The sequence below is a fragment of the Tenrec ecaudatus genome, chromosome 4 (genome assembly GCF_050624435.1).
Source record: "Tenrec ecaudatus isolate mTenEca1 chromosome 4, mTenEca1.hap1, whole genome shotgun sequence".
Classification (NCBI taxonomy): Eukaryota; Metazoa; Chordata; class Mammalia; order Afrosoricida; family Tenrecidae; genus Tenrec; species Tenrec ecaudatus.
In genome coordinates, this window is record NC_134533.1 from 195,222,852 (window position 1) to 195,243,745 (window position 20,894).

A 20,894-nucleotide genomic window follows, 5' to 3' on the forward strand; every position below is an offset into this window, starting at 1 on the left:
AGAAATACATCCATAAAAGGCAAAGGGAAGATTGGCATATGGGACTATAAATGTAAAATTCTGGCTGCGTTAAGTCCAGGTTAACTAGAGAAACAAATCCAGAGATACTCATGTGTGTAAGAGTGAACTTTAAATCAAAGAGTAATTGTATATTAAGAAAACATCCCAGCCCAGTCCAGATCAAGTCCAAAAGTCCGATATTAGCCCATATGTCTGATACCAGTCTAAAAATTCCTCTTCATACGCAACACATACAATGACACTAAATGCAGGAAGATCATAGGCCGATGGGTGGATCCCGTGGTGGTGGAAGCATCTCAGCATTGGTATGGGTCTCCACATGGCTCCTCCAGCTCCAGGGCTCTGACTCCATCAGCGTAATTCCATGTGACTTGTCAGCAGGAAGATGAAGCAAAGAGAGTGTATGTCCCACCTCCAGGGAGGAAGACAGGCGTTCCCAGAATCCTCAGGAGAAGGCTATGCCCACACAGAGGCAGGATTGGCTATGACCTGATTGAGAGGCTAGACTCCACCACCAAAACCTATTTAACAAGTCGACATGAAATTATGTAACTACCCCATTGGCATCAATTATAACAATAGAATTCAGGGAAAAGCAATAGGCTGGGAACAAAATATTTGCAGGCATGTAAGAGATGAAGGTTTCGCATTCATTTTATTTTTATAATGAGTTACAAATCAAGAAATTAAAAGCGGACATAAAATGTGGACACAGGATTTTTTTTAAAGATGGGAAAAGGGTTAAATAAAATTTTAGGAAGAAATGCTAAGGACAAATCAGAAAGTTGTTTTTAAAAATCATCTATCATCCAACTGACAGGCAGTGCGGTGAGGGTGGTGTTTGAAGCCTGGGACTGTGTTGGTGCTGGCCAAGAGGTGGACAATGCACATCGATCAGACATTCAATAGACTAATTTGGCCGTATCAGTCGACTTAGAAGGCATACCCTCTTTAACCCAGAAATAGTACTGCTATTAATTCTACAGAAATACATATGTACACATCCCTCTCCCTGGGGCCCACTCCCTGCAGTAAAAGGCAAACACTGGGGACATCCTAATGTCCAACTTAGAGATGTGGTGAAGTACACAATAGTAGCGATCCTAAGCACACACCCCTGTCTGTGTACACAAGATTCGCTACTCTATACATCTAAAAGGACAGCAAGCAAGCTCTTTAGACACAGGTTCCTTCTAGGCGGGGCAGTGGGTTGGGGAGAGTGAGGTCAGCATCTGAATGTACACACTGTCAGTGGTTTCATTGTTGACAATCATATTCATCTGGTAATTTTAAAAGGCCAAAGGAATAGACAAAATCTTATTCTGCTCAAGCACAGCAAAATGAGCCAATGGGGGTGGGGTGGGGGGTGCGAAGTAGATGAAAAGAGTGGGTTAGGCTGATGGAATCTCTCTCGTTTTCGAGGCCTTAAAACAACTTTGATCCAGAGGGCCACTCATGAGGAAGTCTGGCTCCGTGAGCCCAATCCTTGATGGGCTGGGGGGTGAGGAGGTATCTGTATATGCCACCACCTTGCTTACTATTGATGTGCAGATTAGGAAAGTGGGGTTCAAGACAAGACGGCCCACCCTTCCTCTCGAACGAGAAGAGTAGACTTCTCTGAGTTTCATTTAAAATAAAATGAAATAACAGCTGCCGGGTTCAATTATCAGCAGATGATCAGCTGCAATCCCAGGCATGAAGGAAATTGCTGTTTTCCATTCACAAAGGGGCACATTTCAGGCGGAGGCAATGGACTACTTGACAGTCGCTGCATGCTCGCATCTCTTTATTTGTACGTGGGCACGTGCGTGCACGCGCACGTGAAGCCGGGTGCCCAGCGATAACTCCTCTGGGTGCTGGCTCCGGAGCAGGGGCGCTGCTCCTGCGGTTGCCTACCCCCAGCCCTGCCACCTACAGGCTCTCATGCGCTTCGAGGATCTGCCCAGTCGGGCACCCTCTGCAGCTGCTCCTTCCACCAGCCACCGGCACACAAAGGCCTGTTCTGCAGAGCATTTTCACTTTCAATCTTACAGAAATGTTCCCACTCTTTACTCTGCTTTCTAGAAAGGAGTTTGTGCCGCTCTCTGGCCTCATGAACACATACTGCCCCAAGTGTCCGACTCCTTCCCCAGACAACCTTGTCCTGACACGTCCCTGGCCTCCCCGGCTAGGCCAGCGGCTGCCTCCAATAGACACGCAATAGAGGACCGTTCATCAAGTCACTTCCCCAACTAGAGTCCCAATGAATGACGCCTCCATCGATTTTCTCTAATCAGACTATTATTTCTCTCAGGTCAATAAACTCACTGTAGTTGAGTCAATAGTATTGTTTTGATGTTCATTTCTTAGTTTGTTTGTTTTAAAATAATTTTGGTGGCTCTTACAGCTCTTATCACAATCCATCCATCCATCCATCCATCCATCCATCCATCCATCCATCCATCCATCCATTGTGTCAAATACATTTGTACATATGTTGCCATCATCATTCTCAAAACATTTTCTATTTGAACCCTTGGTATCAGCTCATTTTCTCCCTCCCTCCCTTTCCCACCCTCAGTCATGGACCCTTGATAAATTATAAATTATTATTTTCATATCTTACATCATCCACTCTCTCCCTTCATCCGCTTTTCTGTTGTTTGTCCCTCTGTGGAGAGGAGGGTTGTATCGATCATTGCGATCGGTTCCCCCTTTCTCCCCACACCTTCCCCCTACCCTCCTGGTATCACTAATCTCATTATTGGTCTTGAGGAATTTAATCTGCTCTGGATTCCCTGTGTTATGAGCTCTTATATCCAGACCAGTGTACATGCTCTGGTTTAGCCAGATTTTTAAGGTAGAATTGGGGTCATGATAGTGGATGGGGGGTGGGGAGGGACATGGAAGCATTAAAAACCTAGAGGAAAGTTGTATGATTTGTTGGTGCTATATTGCACTCTGGCTGACTCATCCTTTCCTGGTGACCCCTCTGTAAGGGGATGTCCAATTGTATAAAGATGGGCTTCGGGTGTCCATTCCACCCTCTTCATTCACACAGATAAGATTTTTTGTTCTGGTTCTCTGATGCCTGATACCTGATCAGGTGCCTGATACTTGACACCCCATGATCGCACAGGCTGGTGTGCTTCGTCCATGTGATCTTTGTTGCTTCTCAGCTAGATGGTCGCTTGTTTATCTTCAAGCCTTTAAGACCCCAGATGCTATATCTTTTTTTTTTTTGCTATATCTTTTGATAGCCGGGCACCATCAGCTTTCTTCATTACATTTGCTTATGCACCCACTTTGTCTTCAGCAATCGTGTCGGGAAGGTGAGCATCACCACTTCTTAGTTTTGGTAAGTGTGCCTTGGTGATCATATTTAGGCCTGCCTTGGTGAAGGGTTAGGAGCCCTGGTAGTGCGGTTGGTTAAGCAGTTGGCTGCTCACCACAAAGGCCACAGTGTCAACTCACCAACTGCTCTGGGTGAGGAAGAACCGATGACTCTTAATCCTAAAAGTGGGCAGTCAGGCCTCCCACGGCCCCTGCCTGAGATGCCACAGGAAGGATGCACCGCTGTCTGCATTCTTGCAAAAGGGACCTGGCATCTGAACCCAAACCAGCCCTGGATCTGGTGAGCCGTGTGCAGGAAACACAGACGACAGAGAGGCATGCTCAGTGACACCACAGAGCAGGGAGTCTATGGACAAATGATCAAGTTTCTTTAACAAATAAATGATAGCGGCAAAGTGTGTGTGTGTGTGTGTGTGTGTGTGTGTGTGTGAGAGAGAGAGAGAGAGAGAGAGAGAGAGAGAGAGAGAGAGAGAGAGAGAGAGAGAGAAAGGATGGTGCTGTATTAGAAGACATTCAACAGACTTATCAAATACAATGTGTAAACGCTGAGGCAATGCAGGAAAACAAGTCTTAGATGTTATCAAGGAGTTATTGTTGATTAAGGCAGCACTGTGGTTGTCCCAGTGATGTAGCTGCTGAGGATCTAAACTGAACAAATTACCAAACCGAAACAAACTCGGCCCTGGAGTTCATGCTGACTCATAGTGACCCTTTAGGGCAGTGGTTCTCAACCTGTGGGATGGTGACCCCTTTGGGGGTCGAACAACCCTTTCACAGGGGTCGCCTAAGATCATCGGAATATACCTATGGTCTTAGGAACCGAGACATCGCTCCTCTATCTGTCTCCAGGTGGGCCTGCCCACATGCAGACACCCCCACCTACGAGTTCCCTGCCTGAAGACTGTTACACCCATGCTACATCATGCTTCAAGACAAAATTTCACTGATTGGTCATTAGAAATAAATATTTCACAATCTATTATTATGTATTGTTTTTTGTGGTTCATCACTATGCTTTAATTATGTTCAATTTGTAACCATGAAAATATATCCTACCTATCAGATATGTACACGATGATTCATAGCAGTAGCAAAATTAGTTATAAAGTAGCAACGAAAATGATTTTATGCTTGGGGGTCACCCCAACATGAGGAACCATATGAAAGGGTCGCAGCATTAGGAGGGTTGAGAACCACTGCTCTAGAGCAAGGCAGGACTGTCCCTGTGACTTTCTGAGACTGTAACTCTTTACAGGAGGCGAAACCCCTCTCTTCCAAGGAGTGGCTGGTGGTTTCAAACTGCCGGCCTTGCGGTTAGCATCCACTACACCACTAGGGTTCCTTGAAGAGATGACAAGGGACATGAGAAAATTCTTTGGATTTCCTGTAACATACACTGGCAGCTTGCTGATCATTGGGACTGGGAGATGGATACGCAGGAGTTCATTTCACTATCTTTCTACTTTGGTGTATATTTGAAATTTTCCAGAGGTGTTTTTTTTTAAAGGATGTCGGAGAGTCTATAGGAGTCTATAGCTCCTGAGAACCCAAGTTCCCAGCAAAAACACCCTTATCAGGGAACTCTGCCCCACCCACAACACTCCGTGATAAGAACAGGCTCCTAGCCTCCTGGAAAGCCCCCTTCTGGGGAAGTGTTTGGGGAAGCCCAGGAGTTTGCTGTTTTTTAGTGAACACTGGTCTATTTCTTAAATTGAGAGACTCATCACTGGGTGGACAGCCAAACTCTCCTGTCACAAAAGAACTACCTTTTCACAAAATCACTGGGCCAGAGGATCTTTAAAAAATCCTCTAATCTTGCTCCTCAGCTCTGGGCAGGCCCTCTCATCCACTTCATGCTTATTAAGATCAAATCCACAGCAACCCTGCAGGGCAGAGCAGAACTGCTCTGAAGAGTTTCTGAGGCTGTACGAGACTATGAATCCTTATGGGAGCAGAAAGCCTCACAGTTCTCCTAAAGGGCAGCTGGTGAGTTTGATCAGCTAACCTTGTGGCTAGTAGCCCGACACTTTGCCCACTGTACAACCAGGATTCCTTCAACATGAAGTACCTTTGACATGGCAAGGACAGAATACAGGGCTCTGAACAAGACTGGCTCTGGCCACTCGACGGTTACAATTTAATAGACTAAAACTAAGCCATCTAGCTCTCTTGAAATCTTTCCTGAACAGGACAAGAATAGCAAATGAATCATGCATGCATGTGAGTGTTTCTACTTGCCTGGTGCTCTGCTGAGGACTTTAGATGTATTACGCAGTTTCTTAGGGAAGTTAACAGGTTGTAGTTTAGGCTCAGAACTCTCTGGATACAGTTCTTCGGGTCAGGCACAACTCTTTCTGGTCCTTAGCCTCAGCCATGAGGTCCCCTGGCCTCTGCCTGGCTCAGGCAGTGTTACCAAGTTCCTTTAGGCTTGCTAAAAAATACCCAAAGGGTACTCCATTCTGTCACAAGTCTCAGCTGGAAGACACTCAGGGACAGCTCTGTGGGTCAGCAAATCAAGCTCCCCTCAGTAAGCGCCTGAGGCAACCCACTCCACAAATGAGTCCCCCAAAAGGCGAAGAAGCTGCCACTCTGTCTCACACTCTGCCTCGCGGTTCTGTGGCTGTTGCGTCCCCGCTGGTCCTCGGGTGTCACGGCTCTTAGCCACTGTTGAGGAGGTTGCTGTGCAGGGAGGTCAGGGTGCAGACGGCATGCTCCACTCCTTAATAGGAGAGCCCGACTTCCTGCTTCTGAGACGGCTCATCGTGCACCCACGTTAGCAGTCTGAGTTTTTATAGTAACCTTTAGCTGAATCCTAGATCCCTCTCGGCATTTCCTCTTCTTACCCAAACCTGAGGCACAGAGCAAGGAGCCCCAGTCTTCAGGGTCTCATCCCGTTGTCGGATGGGTACAAAGACCATGGCTGGAAGAGCGACAGGAAATGGTTCACGGCACCATAGGCCCAGGCCGGCCCCCACATAGGTAACATTAGCATCTCCATTTTACATGCAACTGTAAGTGTGTGTGCACACGTGTAGCGATAAGCCGAGGCATGAAATCGTTGTGTGACTTGCATGTCTACCTAGTAAGCCGCCGTGCGAGGGTTTGAACACAGGCTTCCTTAGCCACTCTCAGCCATGCGACCGTAATTCCGTGCCACCCTGGTGGAAGCAGGCTCGTTTTAAGCACCAACATGATCTCGAGAGACAGACAGACATGGGCAACAGGATATCATGGGCGGAACACCAGAAAATGCAGTGTGGCCTTTAGCACCAGGAATGACAGGCTGGAAGACACTACTGCAGCAAAAGTCACGGGTCTGGCCCACCCCCCGCCACTGTTTATAGGTGGTGGCGGCGACCCAGTGGACGGGCGGTGAGCAGGGCTGGGATCTCCAGGACACAGAGGCCCTTTGCTCCAGGACAGCGGTTCTCAACCCTTTCACAGGGGTCACCCGATTCATAACAGTAGTAAATGACAGTTATGACGTCACAACAAAAATAATGTTATGGTTGGGGGGTCACCACCACATGAGGAACTGTGTTAAGGGGTCGCGGCATTGGGAAGGTTGAGAACCACTGGTCTAGGACAACAGCAGGCACCAGGCCAGAGTGTGGGCGGGGAAGAAGTCAGGCAGCACCTGCCAAGCTCCCGTCCCATGCTGCCCCTGAGGGTGCTCCCCCTGAGCCTCCACTCTCAACACAGTGGCTAGGGGTTGGCCTGTTCCTTCCTGCTCACATCCCTGGCACACTGTGCTCCGGACCTAAGTCTCTTGACAACTCAGCCCTCAAGCCGAGCTCACACCAGGGCACTTCCAGGCCAGGTGATGAGCTGGGGCTCCTGTTAGTGGCCCTGGGCCTCTCACCATTGCTGAGGGTCATTGCCTTGATTGGTCTCTGCTATTCCCCATCAGGTCCAATGGCTCAGCCTGGCCCCTCTTCCTCCCACTGAATTCAAGTCTATAATCGAAAGAGTTGATAAATGATTTCTTGCTTACAACTCAACAAAACGCACAACACGGCCTGGGTGGAGGTTAGACTGGTGATGCAAACTATCTTCCGGCCCCGTAAATCAATCGTGGGAGCCCAGAAGCCACTGCAGGGCCAGCAGCCTGGCCACTGAAGAAGAGTCTTTTCCAGCTGGAGCGCCTGCATTTCTGGCCCGGTTGGCTCTTCTTCCCAGGTCCCCTCAGCCTCTGGGGGCTCCAAGCAGGTCGCCTTGGCCAGTCTGCTCAACAGAGAAAGGATTGCCTGCCCTCATCAGCTCACCAGAATTCTTTAGCTCTCCACACAAACAGACAAGACTACAGTCTCCTTTCTGCCGGTTGCACTGGAGCAGCCTTGGGGTTAGACTCTTCCCTTCTCTACCCAGCCCGGCACTGCCCTCCCCCCGCCCCGGGCTTAGCACAGGGTTGTTCTCTTTCGCGCAGTGGAGTCAGCAAGTGGTTGCTCACTATGTAGATAGATGGACCGTGAGCTGCTCTCTTTCAGGCATTCAATAGATACAAGTTCAGCAGCTGTTGGTGCCAGGACCGCCCTGGCAAAGAAATGAAAGACAAGCAGGGAGGCTGGATGCACAAGTCACGCGCTACCCCCCAATCAAGCCTACCTATAAGCCCGTTTCCACAGCCACTGAGGGCAGGTCCAATCACCAACACCTTTGTCCCCAACAAAAAGCCCCCTCCCACAGCCAGCGTCGAGGCAGGCAGCCTTAATGTGGACACACAAAGGGTTTCATCTGAGAAGAAAATGAACAATATGTCGGGAAACACAGTGAGGATCTTTGTTAACAGGACAGCAAATATGGTGGATCTTCAATTCCCTAGACCAGTGTTCCTGAGAGATTCCATTTCCACACCCAGCTTGGATGGGCCGAAGACATAACCCTACACGCCAGGGTAAGGTAGGTAAAGGAAGACATTGAAGATAATGATGTTTCAAAGGAAAATGATTCATACTGTGTTTGAAATATGTTTATTGAACATATGACATGAGCTACTATCAAATAATTTAAATATAGCCTGCATTTCACCCACAAACCACAGTTTCACGTGATTAAATGGAAATATATGATTCCCCTCTAGCCCCATAGGCAAAAGAAAAATCTACATTGACCAATTAATGGTATATCAGGAGATAATGAAAGTTATTAATACAAGAAAGTCAATATGGTTAAAAAATAGTTTAATCAATAAAGCCTTTGCAAAAAGTTGGATCTTGAAGTCTGTCAGAGATAGCTGTGTCTTCTGTTCTGCATCCGGTCACTTGCTTCTCGGTCTTAAGAAAGTAAGACAACTCAAGGAGAAGTAGATTTTCCTTGCTCCAAGGAGTGGACTCCAGGATGTGCGCTGTCCCGGGTGGACCGCGCCTCTCTCCCTGTCTGCCTACCACCACTTCTCAAAGCAAACGTGTTCTTTCGGAACATGGCTGTCTTCTAGTTGCTTGGAGAAAAAGTCAGTCATCGGAGGTGGGCCACATATATAGAACAAGGTCTCTTCTGAAATATGATCTCTTATCTCCTTCTTGGTTATTCTTCCTTCTGCCAAGGAGAAGAGCAAATGCGGAAGTAAGGCAGACACGCTTGGATCCTGACACGGGGGAGGGAGGGCTGGCCACAGCGCAGCAAGGGTGCGTGTGTTCTTAATCAGGCGAGCCTGTGGAGTCTGGTCTTGAACCGGTGAGGAGATGGCTCCCATCGGCACCTGGATTAGCATGGAGCCAACACCCAGGCAGACAGTTCATTCCCAGGTTTCAAAAGCCCATACAAGAAAGTGGGAAGCGAACTGGAAGGCTCTCTTCAGAGAGCCCTCTGGCGGACCGATCTTTGGGTGAGATTCAACACCCGCCTTCAACCAAGTACATACCTGGTTTTTAAAAAGTCTTCAAGGCTGGGGAAATCAAGAGCAATTTAAAGGATCATGAATGGCAAAAGGGATCGATCCAGCAAAGGCTGGTAGGGCATTCTCTGTGTGCGTGGGGTGCTACAGTGTTGGCGCAAAGGCCTCTGAGACGAGGAGAGGAAGGTTTTCTATTGGACAGCAGGAAACCTGGACGGAAGACGCCAGTCACACGCAGTCTCCCTTTAGTCTTCCAGGTAGAATCCGCTCTCGATCCCCAAGTGGAGACATTCCCAGCCAGCAACTCTTGATCATACATTTAGCATCTAAACCCAACCAACTGGCGTGTCCACCGAATAACTAACTGGGGGGAGACAGACAAAACACCGCCAGGGGACTGACTCACCCGTGATGTATGGCTTGAGTTCTGCACTGATTGGTGTTGTCTGTTTTGTAACGTGCAAACTGCATGCAATCTTCTCAGGAAACTCATTGACTAAATCGAGAATATTCTTCTGGAATGTCAAACATATTAGCAATTAAAAAAAAATCGAAACAGATGTGCACAATCACGGACGCCCACCTCCACTCCCATGCAGCCCACGCCTGCCGCCGGCGCTCCACTTAGAACGCCGCTGTCTGCAGCCTCGCAGGCCCCAGCGCTCCCGCTCCGAGAGGGAGATGTGGAGGGCGAGGGCTATTTGGCTTTAATTGAAATCTGAACATGCTAAGAAGCGTATTACTAACTCTCCGGGAGGTTGTTCTCTTTCCTTTTTCTCTCAAGCATTGGCAATTAGGCAGCGGCTTCACTGACCACAGTTGTGCCTTTTAACGGTTTCTGTGCTTTTGTTCTTGTTTCCGCAGCTGCAAGGCGGCTGGGAGTGAGAGCCTTCCTCCACCGCATGCGCTTAGTTGCAGCAGATGCGATGGTGGGGGTGTCGCTTACCCAGTTGGGCACCCACCATCCACCTCTCGGCCACCTCTCTGTGAGGCCTGCTGTGGGAGGGTCTCGTGACTCTTTAGGGAATCTCAGGACCCTGGCTAGTTCTCGCTTCAGCTGCCTCCAGGGTCCGAGCCACCACATCTCCCCTGTCCTGTCACTTCACTGGCCGCCTCCTCCCCACCGGTTCCTTCCCACGTGAGCACGATGAAGCATGCTTCAGAGACTGTGCTTGATCAAGGGAACGCGGCACGGATAGCAGAAAGTTTTGCGGGTAATTAAAGCCATTACACACGTTTGTTTGCAACCTCACCTTAAATAGGAGCTCGCTGGTGTTCCTGGCACTGTAGAAGAGTTTTATTGTTCCTGTCGCGTAGCTACTTCCTTTGTCCGTCCGCTCCTTGTGGTGGAGGTCCGCTGCGTGCCGCAGGATGGAGAGCAGGGGGTTAATCCCTACTCCTCCGGCAATCAGCACAAGGTTTCGGGAGGCGTCCGTGGGCTGAGGGTCAAAGAAGAACTCTCCACCCACTCTCAGGGCCACTTCAGAGTCAAGCGTGCACTAAGGCCGAAAAGAGAGAAAGGACGCTCCATCTTTTCTCCAGGGCTGACCTGAACCCAGAGAGGCCTCTTTAGGCCCCTGGGCTAGCCCCTGCTTCCTTCCACCGCTGGGTCTGGCTTTCCTTTATCTGAGCCGGGCTCCTGGGTTTGGATAAAAGCATGGCTGGGGCCAGTGTCACTGTCCTGGGGCTGCCCAGGCTCCGGCCTGGTCCCCAGCACCCTCTCCCTGGGGCAGCCAGAACAGGCAGCGTTGCACATTGGGGTATAAGTGTTAGGTTTAAACTATGTAAAAAACGGCACCCATGCCTGGGTGCTTGCTAACAGTAACTGCCAGTGAGTTAAGCAGCCTTCGTTTGGAGGGGCGGGCACTAACGTAGGTGCCATAGATTCAGTGTTAGCCACAGCTCCATGACTCGTCAGCCCTGCGAAACCCAGCCCGGCCCTGGCTGCTCAGAGCGCTGCGGCTGCGGCTGTGCAATGGGCTGCCACGGCAGCAGCGCCCGCAGGTAAAGGCCACCACGGCAGCAGTGCCCGCAGGTAAGGCAGAGCGGGTTCTGGTTACAGAGGCCATCACAGGAGACAGAGCACAAGGGGGCCGCTGCCTTCTTCCTTGCCACTAAAACACAGCATCTGGGGATTTTCGAACGTGTGTTGAGAACAAAAACTTGAACATGAATTTATGTGAAGGACATAACACTTCTCCTGACGTAAGTCAACTAAAGGAAATCTGTCCTAGGAAGCAGGATGGAGCAAGGCACTGGTGGCATTTAAAGCCATCGGTCATGCATGGGAGAAAGAGGTGGCAGTCTGCTCCAGGAAAGACTCGCGTCTCAGAAACCTGGAGGGGCAGTTCAACCCTGCCCCGTACGATCGCTATGTGTTTGAGCAGACTCGACAGTATTGACTTCGGTTTGGGGGGCTTTCAGAAGTTCCGAGCTAGATCACAACTGTTGGGGGTGAAGGCCTTCGCCTCCCAGCTTAGCACCCCACAGACAGCACTTGATGGCAGCAGTTAAATTTGGAGCTCTACAAGTTGAAAGAGGAGTTAAACTGACAGGCAGCCTAAGAGAGAGAGAAAAAGTATGGGGATTCACCAAACAGGTCCTTTGTGTTAGAAGAACTGTTACGTGAATGCGAGCCCTTTCTCTGATTTAACGATTTTAAATACATACGAAATTTGTACACCAAGGATGGGTAAGTGGGTTTTCCATTTTTTGACAAAAGAAATGAGCAGCGAGGGAGCATTTCGTTAGGAATCACTAAAATCCACGAATGGCTACACTGGCCATCAAAGCGCCTTGAAAAGGCTCCTTCCTTTCGAGTTTCTGAAAGAGAATCTAAGGAGCAATAAGCTCCGCCCAACAATGACAATGGATTTAATCTCCCTACAGCCTCTCCAAAGGAGCCCCGGTGGCACAGTGACTAAGCGCTCGGCTGAGAATCAAAAGGCTGGCAGTTCAAACCCACCGGCGCTCCTTGCAGACGGGTGAATCTGCCTCCGTAAAGATGAGCCCCTTGGAAACACTGGGGGGCAGTTCTGCTCCGACCGGTAGAGTTGCTACCAGTTGATACAACTTGAAGGCAGTGGGTCTGGGTTTTGGTTTGGTTTCTGTCCTCCCCCTTCCTGTCTGTACTTCCCTCCCTACCTGTGAGATTCTGGGAGAGGCCCGTGGCCACCTTTGGCATGCTCAGGCATAACAAAGAAAGACCCAGCGCACTTTCAACCCTAAGCTTCGCGAGGGAACGTGCCTCAGAGAGAGACACTGCCCAAGAAGCCCGCCGTCACCTCAGCGACAAAACAATCTTCAGGAGAGCTATCTTCTAATTGGCTGGCATCTGGGAAGAATCGAAAGCCACCTCTGTGTTTTGCTGATCAATAAACCTGCCAGGGCAGCAAGAAGACAAGGCTGAGCATGCTGCACAGGGTAATGGCTAAGGGGCTAAAGGGACATTGCCCCCAGTGACGCAGCCATGTACCGCCTTTGAGTACAGAGGAGTCCCACTTGAGAAACAAACTTCCCACAGCCGCCGGGCCCGGCAGCCAGCAGCTGTCTAGATCCCTTTACCCTGGCAGGAGGCTGAGCCAAAGCCAAGGAGGTAAAGGAAGACGTTTATGGCACTTTATCCCAGGTCCCAGCAGAGAGCGGCCTGCTGCCACCCGGCCGCTCGCGTGTGGCCATTGTCCACTCTAATAGCTTCATCAGACAAATCCTCAGGAGGAAAACCGTCATCTGAGAACGGTTCCAAGAAAACCCGACTTCGGCAAGGTTGTCTGCAGCTCCCACTGGGCAGAGCGGGCAGGCACTACAATTAGTATGTGCACTCAAGCAGGGCCCCTTTCTGGTGTTCCACCGCCTCTGAGGCTAATTCCTTCATTGAAATGCCAATGAGGCATGAAACCTAGCAGGGAGCTGTGGACCAGGTCCGGTCACATGGGGGGCTGCGGGCTGCAGCGCATGGCAGTGGGGGCCGGCAATGGTGGGGTTCCGTTAACAGTGGCTGAAGACTTGAGCGTAGGGCTCACAGACACCTCGCTGGCCCCACCCTAACAGTCTATTTTAGAGAGACACACACACACACACACAAAGTCTACAGATAGGGCTGGATCTAAAACCCCCATAGAATTTTAAAAGGAATGGGGCGCCGCGGGCATGCCCACAGAGATTCAGAAGGTCAGAGGGTAACACTGTGACAGGACATGTTCGCAGTGGATCAGCCAAGGGAAGCACCTGGACAGACACAATCTGCGATGTACACTACGAAAATAGTCTTTCTTGAGTCTCCTGGATTAAATGTTTACAGCAAAAATATATTAAAAGCAAGAGAGATTTTTTTATCCCCCTTGGTGTGCACTTATCTGAATTTGAAAACATACACAGGTCTGTCCACCTGCCGCCAAAATCAAAGTGCAGAACCGTGCCACCAGGACACTTCTCTGTGCCATCCCTTTATGTGCACCAGCCTCCCGGCCCCAACCCCTGCCAACCACGGCCGCTGTCCAGGCGCCCCCTAAGTGGTGGGAGTGTGCAGTATGTGGCCGTGGAGACGGGCTCCTTTCACTCCACATCAGGCCTTTGTTGCAGTGCACATCAGGTGACCGTGTACATCTGTGGTTGAGCAGTGGTACCAGCCCATCATAAGAACGTATAGCAGTTTGTCTCTCCATTCACCTGCTAAGGAACATCTAGGTTTTCCCAGTTCTGACAGTCGTGAATAAGAAAGCTAAAACCAAACCCACTTCCCGCAAGTTGATTCTGACTCACAGTGACTCTATAGGTCAGAGCAGAAAAACTAATCTGTAGGGTTCCCCAGGCTGTATATCTTCCTGGTAAAAATTCCAAGAAAAATTCCGCATCTTTCTCCTGTGGGATGGCTACTGGGTTTGAACCACCAACCAGGGCTCCTCAATCAAATAGAAAGGCTAAACATTCATGTTTTTTTGGAGGAAGGATAAGCTTTCATTTCTATAAAGTGACTATCCATAAGTGGTGTGGAATCACGCTAACCCAAGAACGTCCAAACCCAATGCCATCGAGTTGGTGCCGACTCCCAGCGGCCCTGTAAGACGGGGTAGAACTGCCCCTGTGGGTTTCCGAGGCTGTAACACTTGATGAGACCTTGCAGTTAGCAGCCTAACTTAATGTAACCACTATGCCACCGGGGCGCCTGTAGTCATGCAAAGCGTGGAGTTTAACTTTATAAGAGACAGGTCAAATGTTTTCCAGCAGGGCTGCACAACTTCCTAATTTTACCAGCAATGTTCCAGCCCTCCTACATCCTTGTCTGTACCTGGCTTTGTCACTATTTTAAGTTTTAGTTACAGTGATAAGTGTGTAGTGGTATCTCACTGCACATGGTTTTAATCTGCATTTGCCTAATGGCTAGAATCGTTGAGTATTTTTTCATAGACTTGCCATCTTGGTATTCTTTTATGGTGAAGTGTCTGTTCATGTCCTTTACCCACTTTTAAATTGAGTTATTTTCTTATTTTTGAGAGTTCTTTGCATATCTTAGACACAGGTGCCCTGTTGGATATCTGATTTACAAATCTGTTCTCCTAGTCTGTGCCTTGGTTGAATCTATTAATAGCATCTTCTACAGAGCAAGGTGTCATATTGTGATGAAGTCCTCTACCTCAGCTTTTCTCCCTTATGATCTTGCTTTGGGGGTCATGTTTCAGAATTCTTTGCCTAGCCTCAAGTCGTGAAGACTGTGTAGGATTTCTATTCAACATGCTAGAGTTTCATGTGTTACGCTGAGCTCTATGATCGATTTTGAGTTGCTTTCTGTACTCAGCATGATGTTGAGGTCTAGGTTACTTATTCAGCACGTGGAGACACAATGATGCCAGCACCCTTTGTTCAAACAGCTACCTTCCCCCTATTGATTTCCTTTAGCACCTTCGTCAAAAATCAAATGCCCCTATTTCTGAACTCACTATTCTGTTTTTATTCACTGATCTACGTGTCTAACCACATTGTTTTGATAGCTTTATTCTAATGTCTTAAAATTGAGTAAGGTGGGCCCTCCCACTTTGTCCTTTTTCCCAAAAATTTTTAGCCATTTAGTTCTTTACCATTCCATGTAAATTTAGAATTATAGTTTGTATATGTATGTGTGTATATATATACATATGTGTGTATCACCAAGTTGATGCTGACTCATAGCAACCCAATAGCACAGGGGAGAACTGCCTCTGTGTGTTTGGAGACTGTAACTCTTTATGGGAGTAGACAGCCTCTTCTTTCCCCTGGAGCAGCGGGTGGTTTCTAAGAGCTGACTTTGTGGTTAGCAACCCACCTTGTAACTACACCCCCGGGGTTTGAATAAGGAAGACCTAACAAAGAATCGATATATTTGAATAAAGGTGCTGGCAAAAAATACCACGCGTACCACGGACAGTCAAAAGAACAAGCCGGATGGGGAGGCTTTGTCTCAGGTACAGTGGATGTGGAATCAGGAGACTACTCCCTGGTAATGTAGAAGGCAGCAAGAAAGAGGGGGACCCTCGACGAGATGGAGTGACCCCGTGATTGCAACAATGGGCTCCAGCCTGGGACAGCGAAGGTGGCGCAGGACCCAGCGGGGTTTGGCTCTCTTGTACACGGGGTCGCTATGAGTTGGAACGGACTTGGCAGCACCTGACAATAGAGTGTGTGTAAAACCTCCTGCAGAGAATTTGAGCGATGCTAGATTAAATCTACCAATAACTTGGGAGAACTGGTTTCTTACCACGCTGAGTCTTTCAATCTATGAACACCGTACCTCTTTCCATTTATTTTGGTCTACTTTCATGAGACTGAGATGAATTGGAATTTTCTTTGTGGGGGCACTCTACTTGTTAAGGCTATTCTGTTGGGGGAGGGAGCAAGGAGTGTCTACAACGGCAGGTTTTCGTTAGCACAAAAGTTCTCTTCAGCCACCAAGAGGGCATCTTACTTCCTACAAACCTGGTGTGTCTGGGCGACTGTGTGTGTGCACGGGTTCCTAAGTGATGCTCTCTGTGTTGAGGTGGGTCTTCTGTGGCCACCAACTCCAGCCTATTCCCACATGCTCTTCTGCAGCAAAGGACTCTAGTTTTTGTCCTGGGCCCCATGTGTATTCTCATCTGTGCTCTCCGACACCTGCTGCTGCTAGATTCTCCTGTGTTTATTCCTAGCCGGCTCCTACCCAAGCACAAGTGCCCTCTGGAATACTGGCATTAGTTTCCAAGTTCTGCTGACATTTTTGTCTGGGTTTCCTTTGTTGAGTGGGTGTGATGTGTCCAAGGAGAGACAGGGAAAATACTGAGTTCATAAAGCCATATTCGCACCAGTCCGTGCCTTTTGGCGGAGGGGAGAAGTGCCTGGGAGGGGATGGAGCCCACTGGTTAATGCAGAAGGCATACTCAAGAAGTGAGCGGGGTGGCGGACAAAAGAAACCAGGGTCTCCAAGAAGAATGTTCTGATCTGACCCCATGCTTCGTCATCCTCGTTCTAATGGGCGACAAACAGGCTGCCTCTCTGTGACTGTGTAACTGTGTGGCCTGTGGTGAAGCACGGGCTACAGGCAGCCGTCAGAGGTAGAGTCCCTCCCAGACTCCCCCATGGAGGAGGCTCCAGGGACTGGCGTGAACAGGCAGTGACAACACAGATGCAGCAGTATTCAGCTCTGGGCACCAGCAGTATTAAGCAGCCAGAAACACCCACACACAAAACACGGATCAGATCAAACCAAACTCTCTGCCATCGAGTCGATTCTGACTCATAGCGACCCTTCAGGACAGGGTAGAACTGCCCACGTGGTTTTCCAAGACTGTTAACTCTTTCCGGGAAGAGAAAGCCTTATCTTTTTCCCATGGAGTGGCTGGTGACTTTGAACTGCTAACCTCATAGCTAGTAGCCCAATGTGTAACCACAAGGCCACCAGGGCTCCTAAGATAGTGACAGAATGGTCATTTAATTCCCCTCTTTGAGGCGGCTAGGCTGAGCTCACCTGACTTATACACTTGCGATTTACATGGACTATAGGGCCTTCTCCTCTTTTCATGAACTCACATGCAATATACAATGCTGAAATATGCAAACAATATTCAACAGTTGGGTTTTGATGATCCAGATGGCAGTTCCAGGTCCCAAACTCCCTATCAGCCATCCTTATTAGATCCAAAGATTCTGCTGCTTTGAGTTTTCAGGACTCTGAATTCCAGACGTAGGGAGCTATTCGTGAACATATGCCCCTTTTACCCAAGCCTCAGTCTGCTGGACAGCTCGAGTGAACTAAGCCCAGATTATGTGGCTGGCCGAGATGGGTAAATCTCCAAGCTGCCGCAAGGCAGCGTGTTACTCACCTGATTGTGTATCCAGAGGGCAGGAGGGTGGTTCGTGTATTTCACTGCCAGCTCTAGAGTTCTCTCTTGTTCTAGCATTCTAGGACTGGAGCATATTGAGAACCCACCAACCACAGAGACGCCTGGGATAAAGAAATCAACCCTAAAAGGCAAGGCAAAGCAATGATTCTTGCTGAAACAGTTCTTAACATGGGCAATGAGAAATACAAAATTGACAAACCTTTCATTAGGCTGAATAGAAAGAAAAGTGAAAGACCAAACTATTAAAGTCAGGAATGGAAGGGTGGACATCACTACCAACTTTGCCACAAAAAATGTGAAGGGGACTCTATAACTATCAGCTAAAGTAGCCAACTTAAGAACAACAGAGCCACTCCTAGAGAGAGATAAACTGGAAAACATTGGGTCCAGAAGAGGACACATAAATAGCATGTAAAAGGATTGAATTGGTAATTTTAAAACTTCCCACATAGGAAAGCACGAGTTCACTGGAGGTTTCTAGCAAACATTTAAGAAATTAACACAATTACTTGACACACTCTTCCAGAACACAGAAGCAGAAGTAGCACCCTTCTGCGAGGCAGTCTTATCCTGACACCAAAACCAAAGACACTGCAAGAAGAGAAAACTCCCGACCAACCTTTCTTTCTAATATAGACCCAGAAATCTCAGGAATGCAAGGTTGGTTTCACATGTAAAAATCAATCGATATAAATACCAGGGTAATAGTATAAAGACCCCCTGTGCCTCTCAATTAGTACAGGGAATGCACTGACGGAATTCGACTGTCAGACACAGGCTTCCTTCACCTGGCAACAGCCATCTAAGGACCTCACAGCTGACATCGAACGTAATGGCGAACGAGCAAGAGCTTTCCTCCTGAGTCCAGGAACAAGGAGGTCTGCTTTTGCCACTTCTAAGTGACAACGCACTGGAGGTTCGAGCGATGGGGTAAAGAGAAGTAAAAGGCACCCATGCTGGACAAGAAGTAAACGATTCAAAGCGACATAATCTTTGTGGTTGATGTTGGTGCTCTCCGCACATTGGAAGCAAACACTGGACTGGGTCCTTAGCGCCTCACGATTATGATGCTTGAGCCACTGCTGAAACCGCTGTGCCAATCCACCTCACCGAGGGTCTTCTTCTGGTTTACAAGCATCATGTCCTGCTCCAGGGACTAGATCCTCCTGATAATTTGTCCAAAGTACCACGCTCCTCACTTCTAAGGAGCGTTCTGGCTGTACTTCTTCCAAGACAGATGCCTGTAGAGCTTGACCCCATGTCATACAATACTTTGTCACGTTGAGCTGGCCCCTGAAATGTTCTGTTCGGCTTTGACTTCATATCTTTGGGTCACTTTAGCTTCGCTGCATTCAAGAGCATGTTTCAGAGATTCTTGTGACATCTACTTTGGTCTGTTTGTTCTTTGTGTTTTCTTAATGATCTTTTATTCTTCATGTATGATGGCCTTGATGTCATCCAGACTCATCTGGTGTTGGTCATTAGTGTTCAATGTGTCTAATCTATTCTTGAGATGGTTCTAGAGTCAAGTGGGATATACTCAAGATCAATTTTTGGCTCTTGTGGACTTGTTTTAATTTTCTTCAGCTGCAACTTGAACTGCAGGTTCATATAAGCATTTGAATCAATTGCATAATTCATTTGAGTCAATTGAACCATATGAGCATCAATTGGAAATAAGTAATTAATGGTCTGCTCCACCGCCACATACGGTTCCACAATTGCTTATTTTGTCAAATGATATTGAGCCTTTCCACTGTCCTTTGGTCTTCCCTATTCATTGAAAAGCTTTCACATGCAAGTGAGGTAATTAAAAATATCATGGTTTAGGCCAGGCGCACCTTAGTCCAGAGTAACATTTTTGGTTTTTTAATGCTTTACCAGAGATCTTTTGCAGCAATGCAAGGTACCACTTGATTTCTTAATTACTGCTTCCATGGGCCTTTTCTGATTTGAAACCATTCAGCATACCCTTGTTCTGTTTGAATGATTGCCCTTTGGTCTATTTACCAGGCCTCTCATACCCTCCTTGCCATTAATTTTGGATCACTTATTGCTCCCTTGCCCCTGGGTTGGTCAACACCACCTCCTTTCCCCCGCCACCCCCCTCCCCTGTCCTCCCAGAACTATCAGTCCCATTGTTTCTCTAGTCAATCGAGACTTACACCGTGTATACCATTGCAAAGAACAGGAATTCTAGAACATTTCATCACACTCACATGGAACCTGTAAACATCCCAGCCCAGTTCAGATCAAGTGCATAAGTCTGATGTTAGCCCATATGTGTGATACTAGTTCATAAATTCCTCTTTAGACTCACGCAGCCATATAATAATACTGAATTCAGGAAGATCACAGGCCAGTGGGTAAAAAGTCTTGTGGATCCACTGGTGGCAGAAGCATCTCCGTGCTGGTGTGGGTCTCCACGTGGCTCCTCCAGCTCCAGGGCGCTCTGGGCTCTGGCTCCATCAGCATAGCTCCATGTGTCTTGTCAAAAGGAATGTCTCCCGGGAGAGAGAGATTGTGTGTGTCTGTCCTTCAGTGAGCTATTTATCTCCATTGTGCCTCCACATGAGGTCATAAAACTGTAACCTTATTGACAGGCTAGACCCCACCCCTTCCTCAAGTTGACAGATTATGTAACACACACACACAATCTGTTATAGTCCATAGAATCAAATGACCTTGCCTAGTCAATAAAATACAAGTAAGCATCTTACTGATACTCTCTGCTTACAGCCACGATTCATCTGAGATCAGCAATGATTCCCCTAGTGCCACATTTCCTTCTGGGTCCAGTTTGGGTGTCTATCACTCTGGGTCTTACACAGTTGCAACCATTTCTGAATGATCAGTAAAACTTTACTTGCATGTGATATTGATACTGCTCAATAATTTCTGTCTCCTTTTGGATCATCTTTCTTTGGGATGGGCATAAATATGGATCCCAGTTGATTGACCAGACAAGTAAGTTCCAAATTTCCTAGCACAAATGACTAAATGCTCTGTTAGTACAATTAGTTTTGCATCCTTTGCTATCTCCTAAAATAGTTGGATATCAACCAATTGTTTTTGGTACACAGGCACTGTGTACTTCTTCCACATTTTGCTTTATCATGCATCATTCAACACTATGCTCATGGGATTCTCCAAAATTGCACCTCAAGGCTTGATTGATATCTTTTCCATTTTTTCCAGTCCCTTTTATTTTTCTAACTCCAGGTTCTCTGCATATTTTATTATAACCCTTTATCTTCTTGCACCTCCCTTAGAAATCTTCTGTCCAGCTCTAGATGCAATCATTTCTGCAACAATATTCACGAGCATGTTTCAGAGACTGGTGACATCCATTTTGGCCT

At 48.0% G+C, this 20,894-nt stretch overlaps 1 protein-coding gene across 1 annotated transcript in view; it reads right to left on the reverse strand.

The window, feature by feature from the left end:
• Positions 1–8,517: 8,517 nt before the first annotated feature.
• Positions 8,518–20,894, reverse strand: part of OXNAD1 (oxidoreductase NAD binding domain containing 1) — a 43,697-nt gene continuing 31,320 nt past the window's right edge. Inside the window, exons 7-10 of the mRNA XM_075547893.1 lie at positions 17,515–17,656; positions 10,441–10,686; positions 9,594–9,702; positions 8,518–8,889 (exon numbers count right to left, since the gene is read on the reverse strand). Of these exons, the coding sequence (XP_075404008.1) occupies positions 8,735–8,889; positions 9,594–9,702; positions 10,441–10,686; positions 17,515–17,656 (652 nt within the window). The 3' untranslated portion in view covers positions 8,518–8,734. The remainder of the gene's footprint in view (positions 8,890–9,593; positions 9,703–10,440; positions 10,687–17,514; positions 17,657–20,894) is intronic.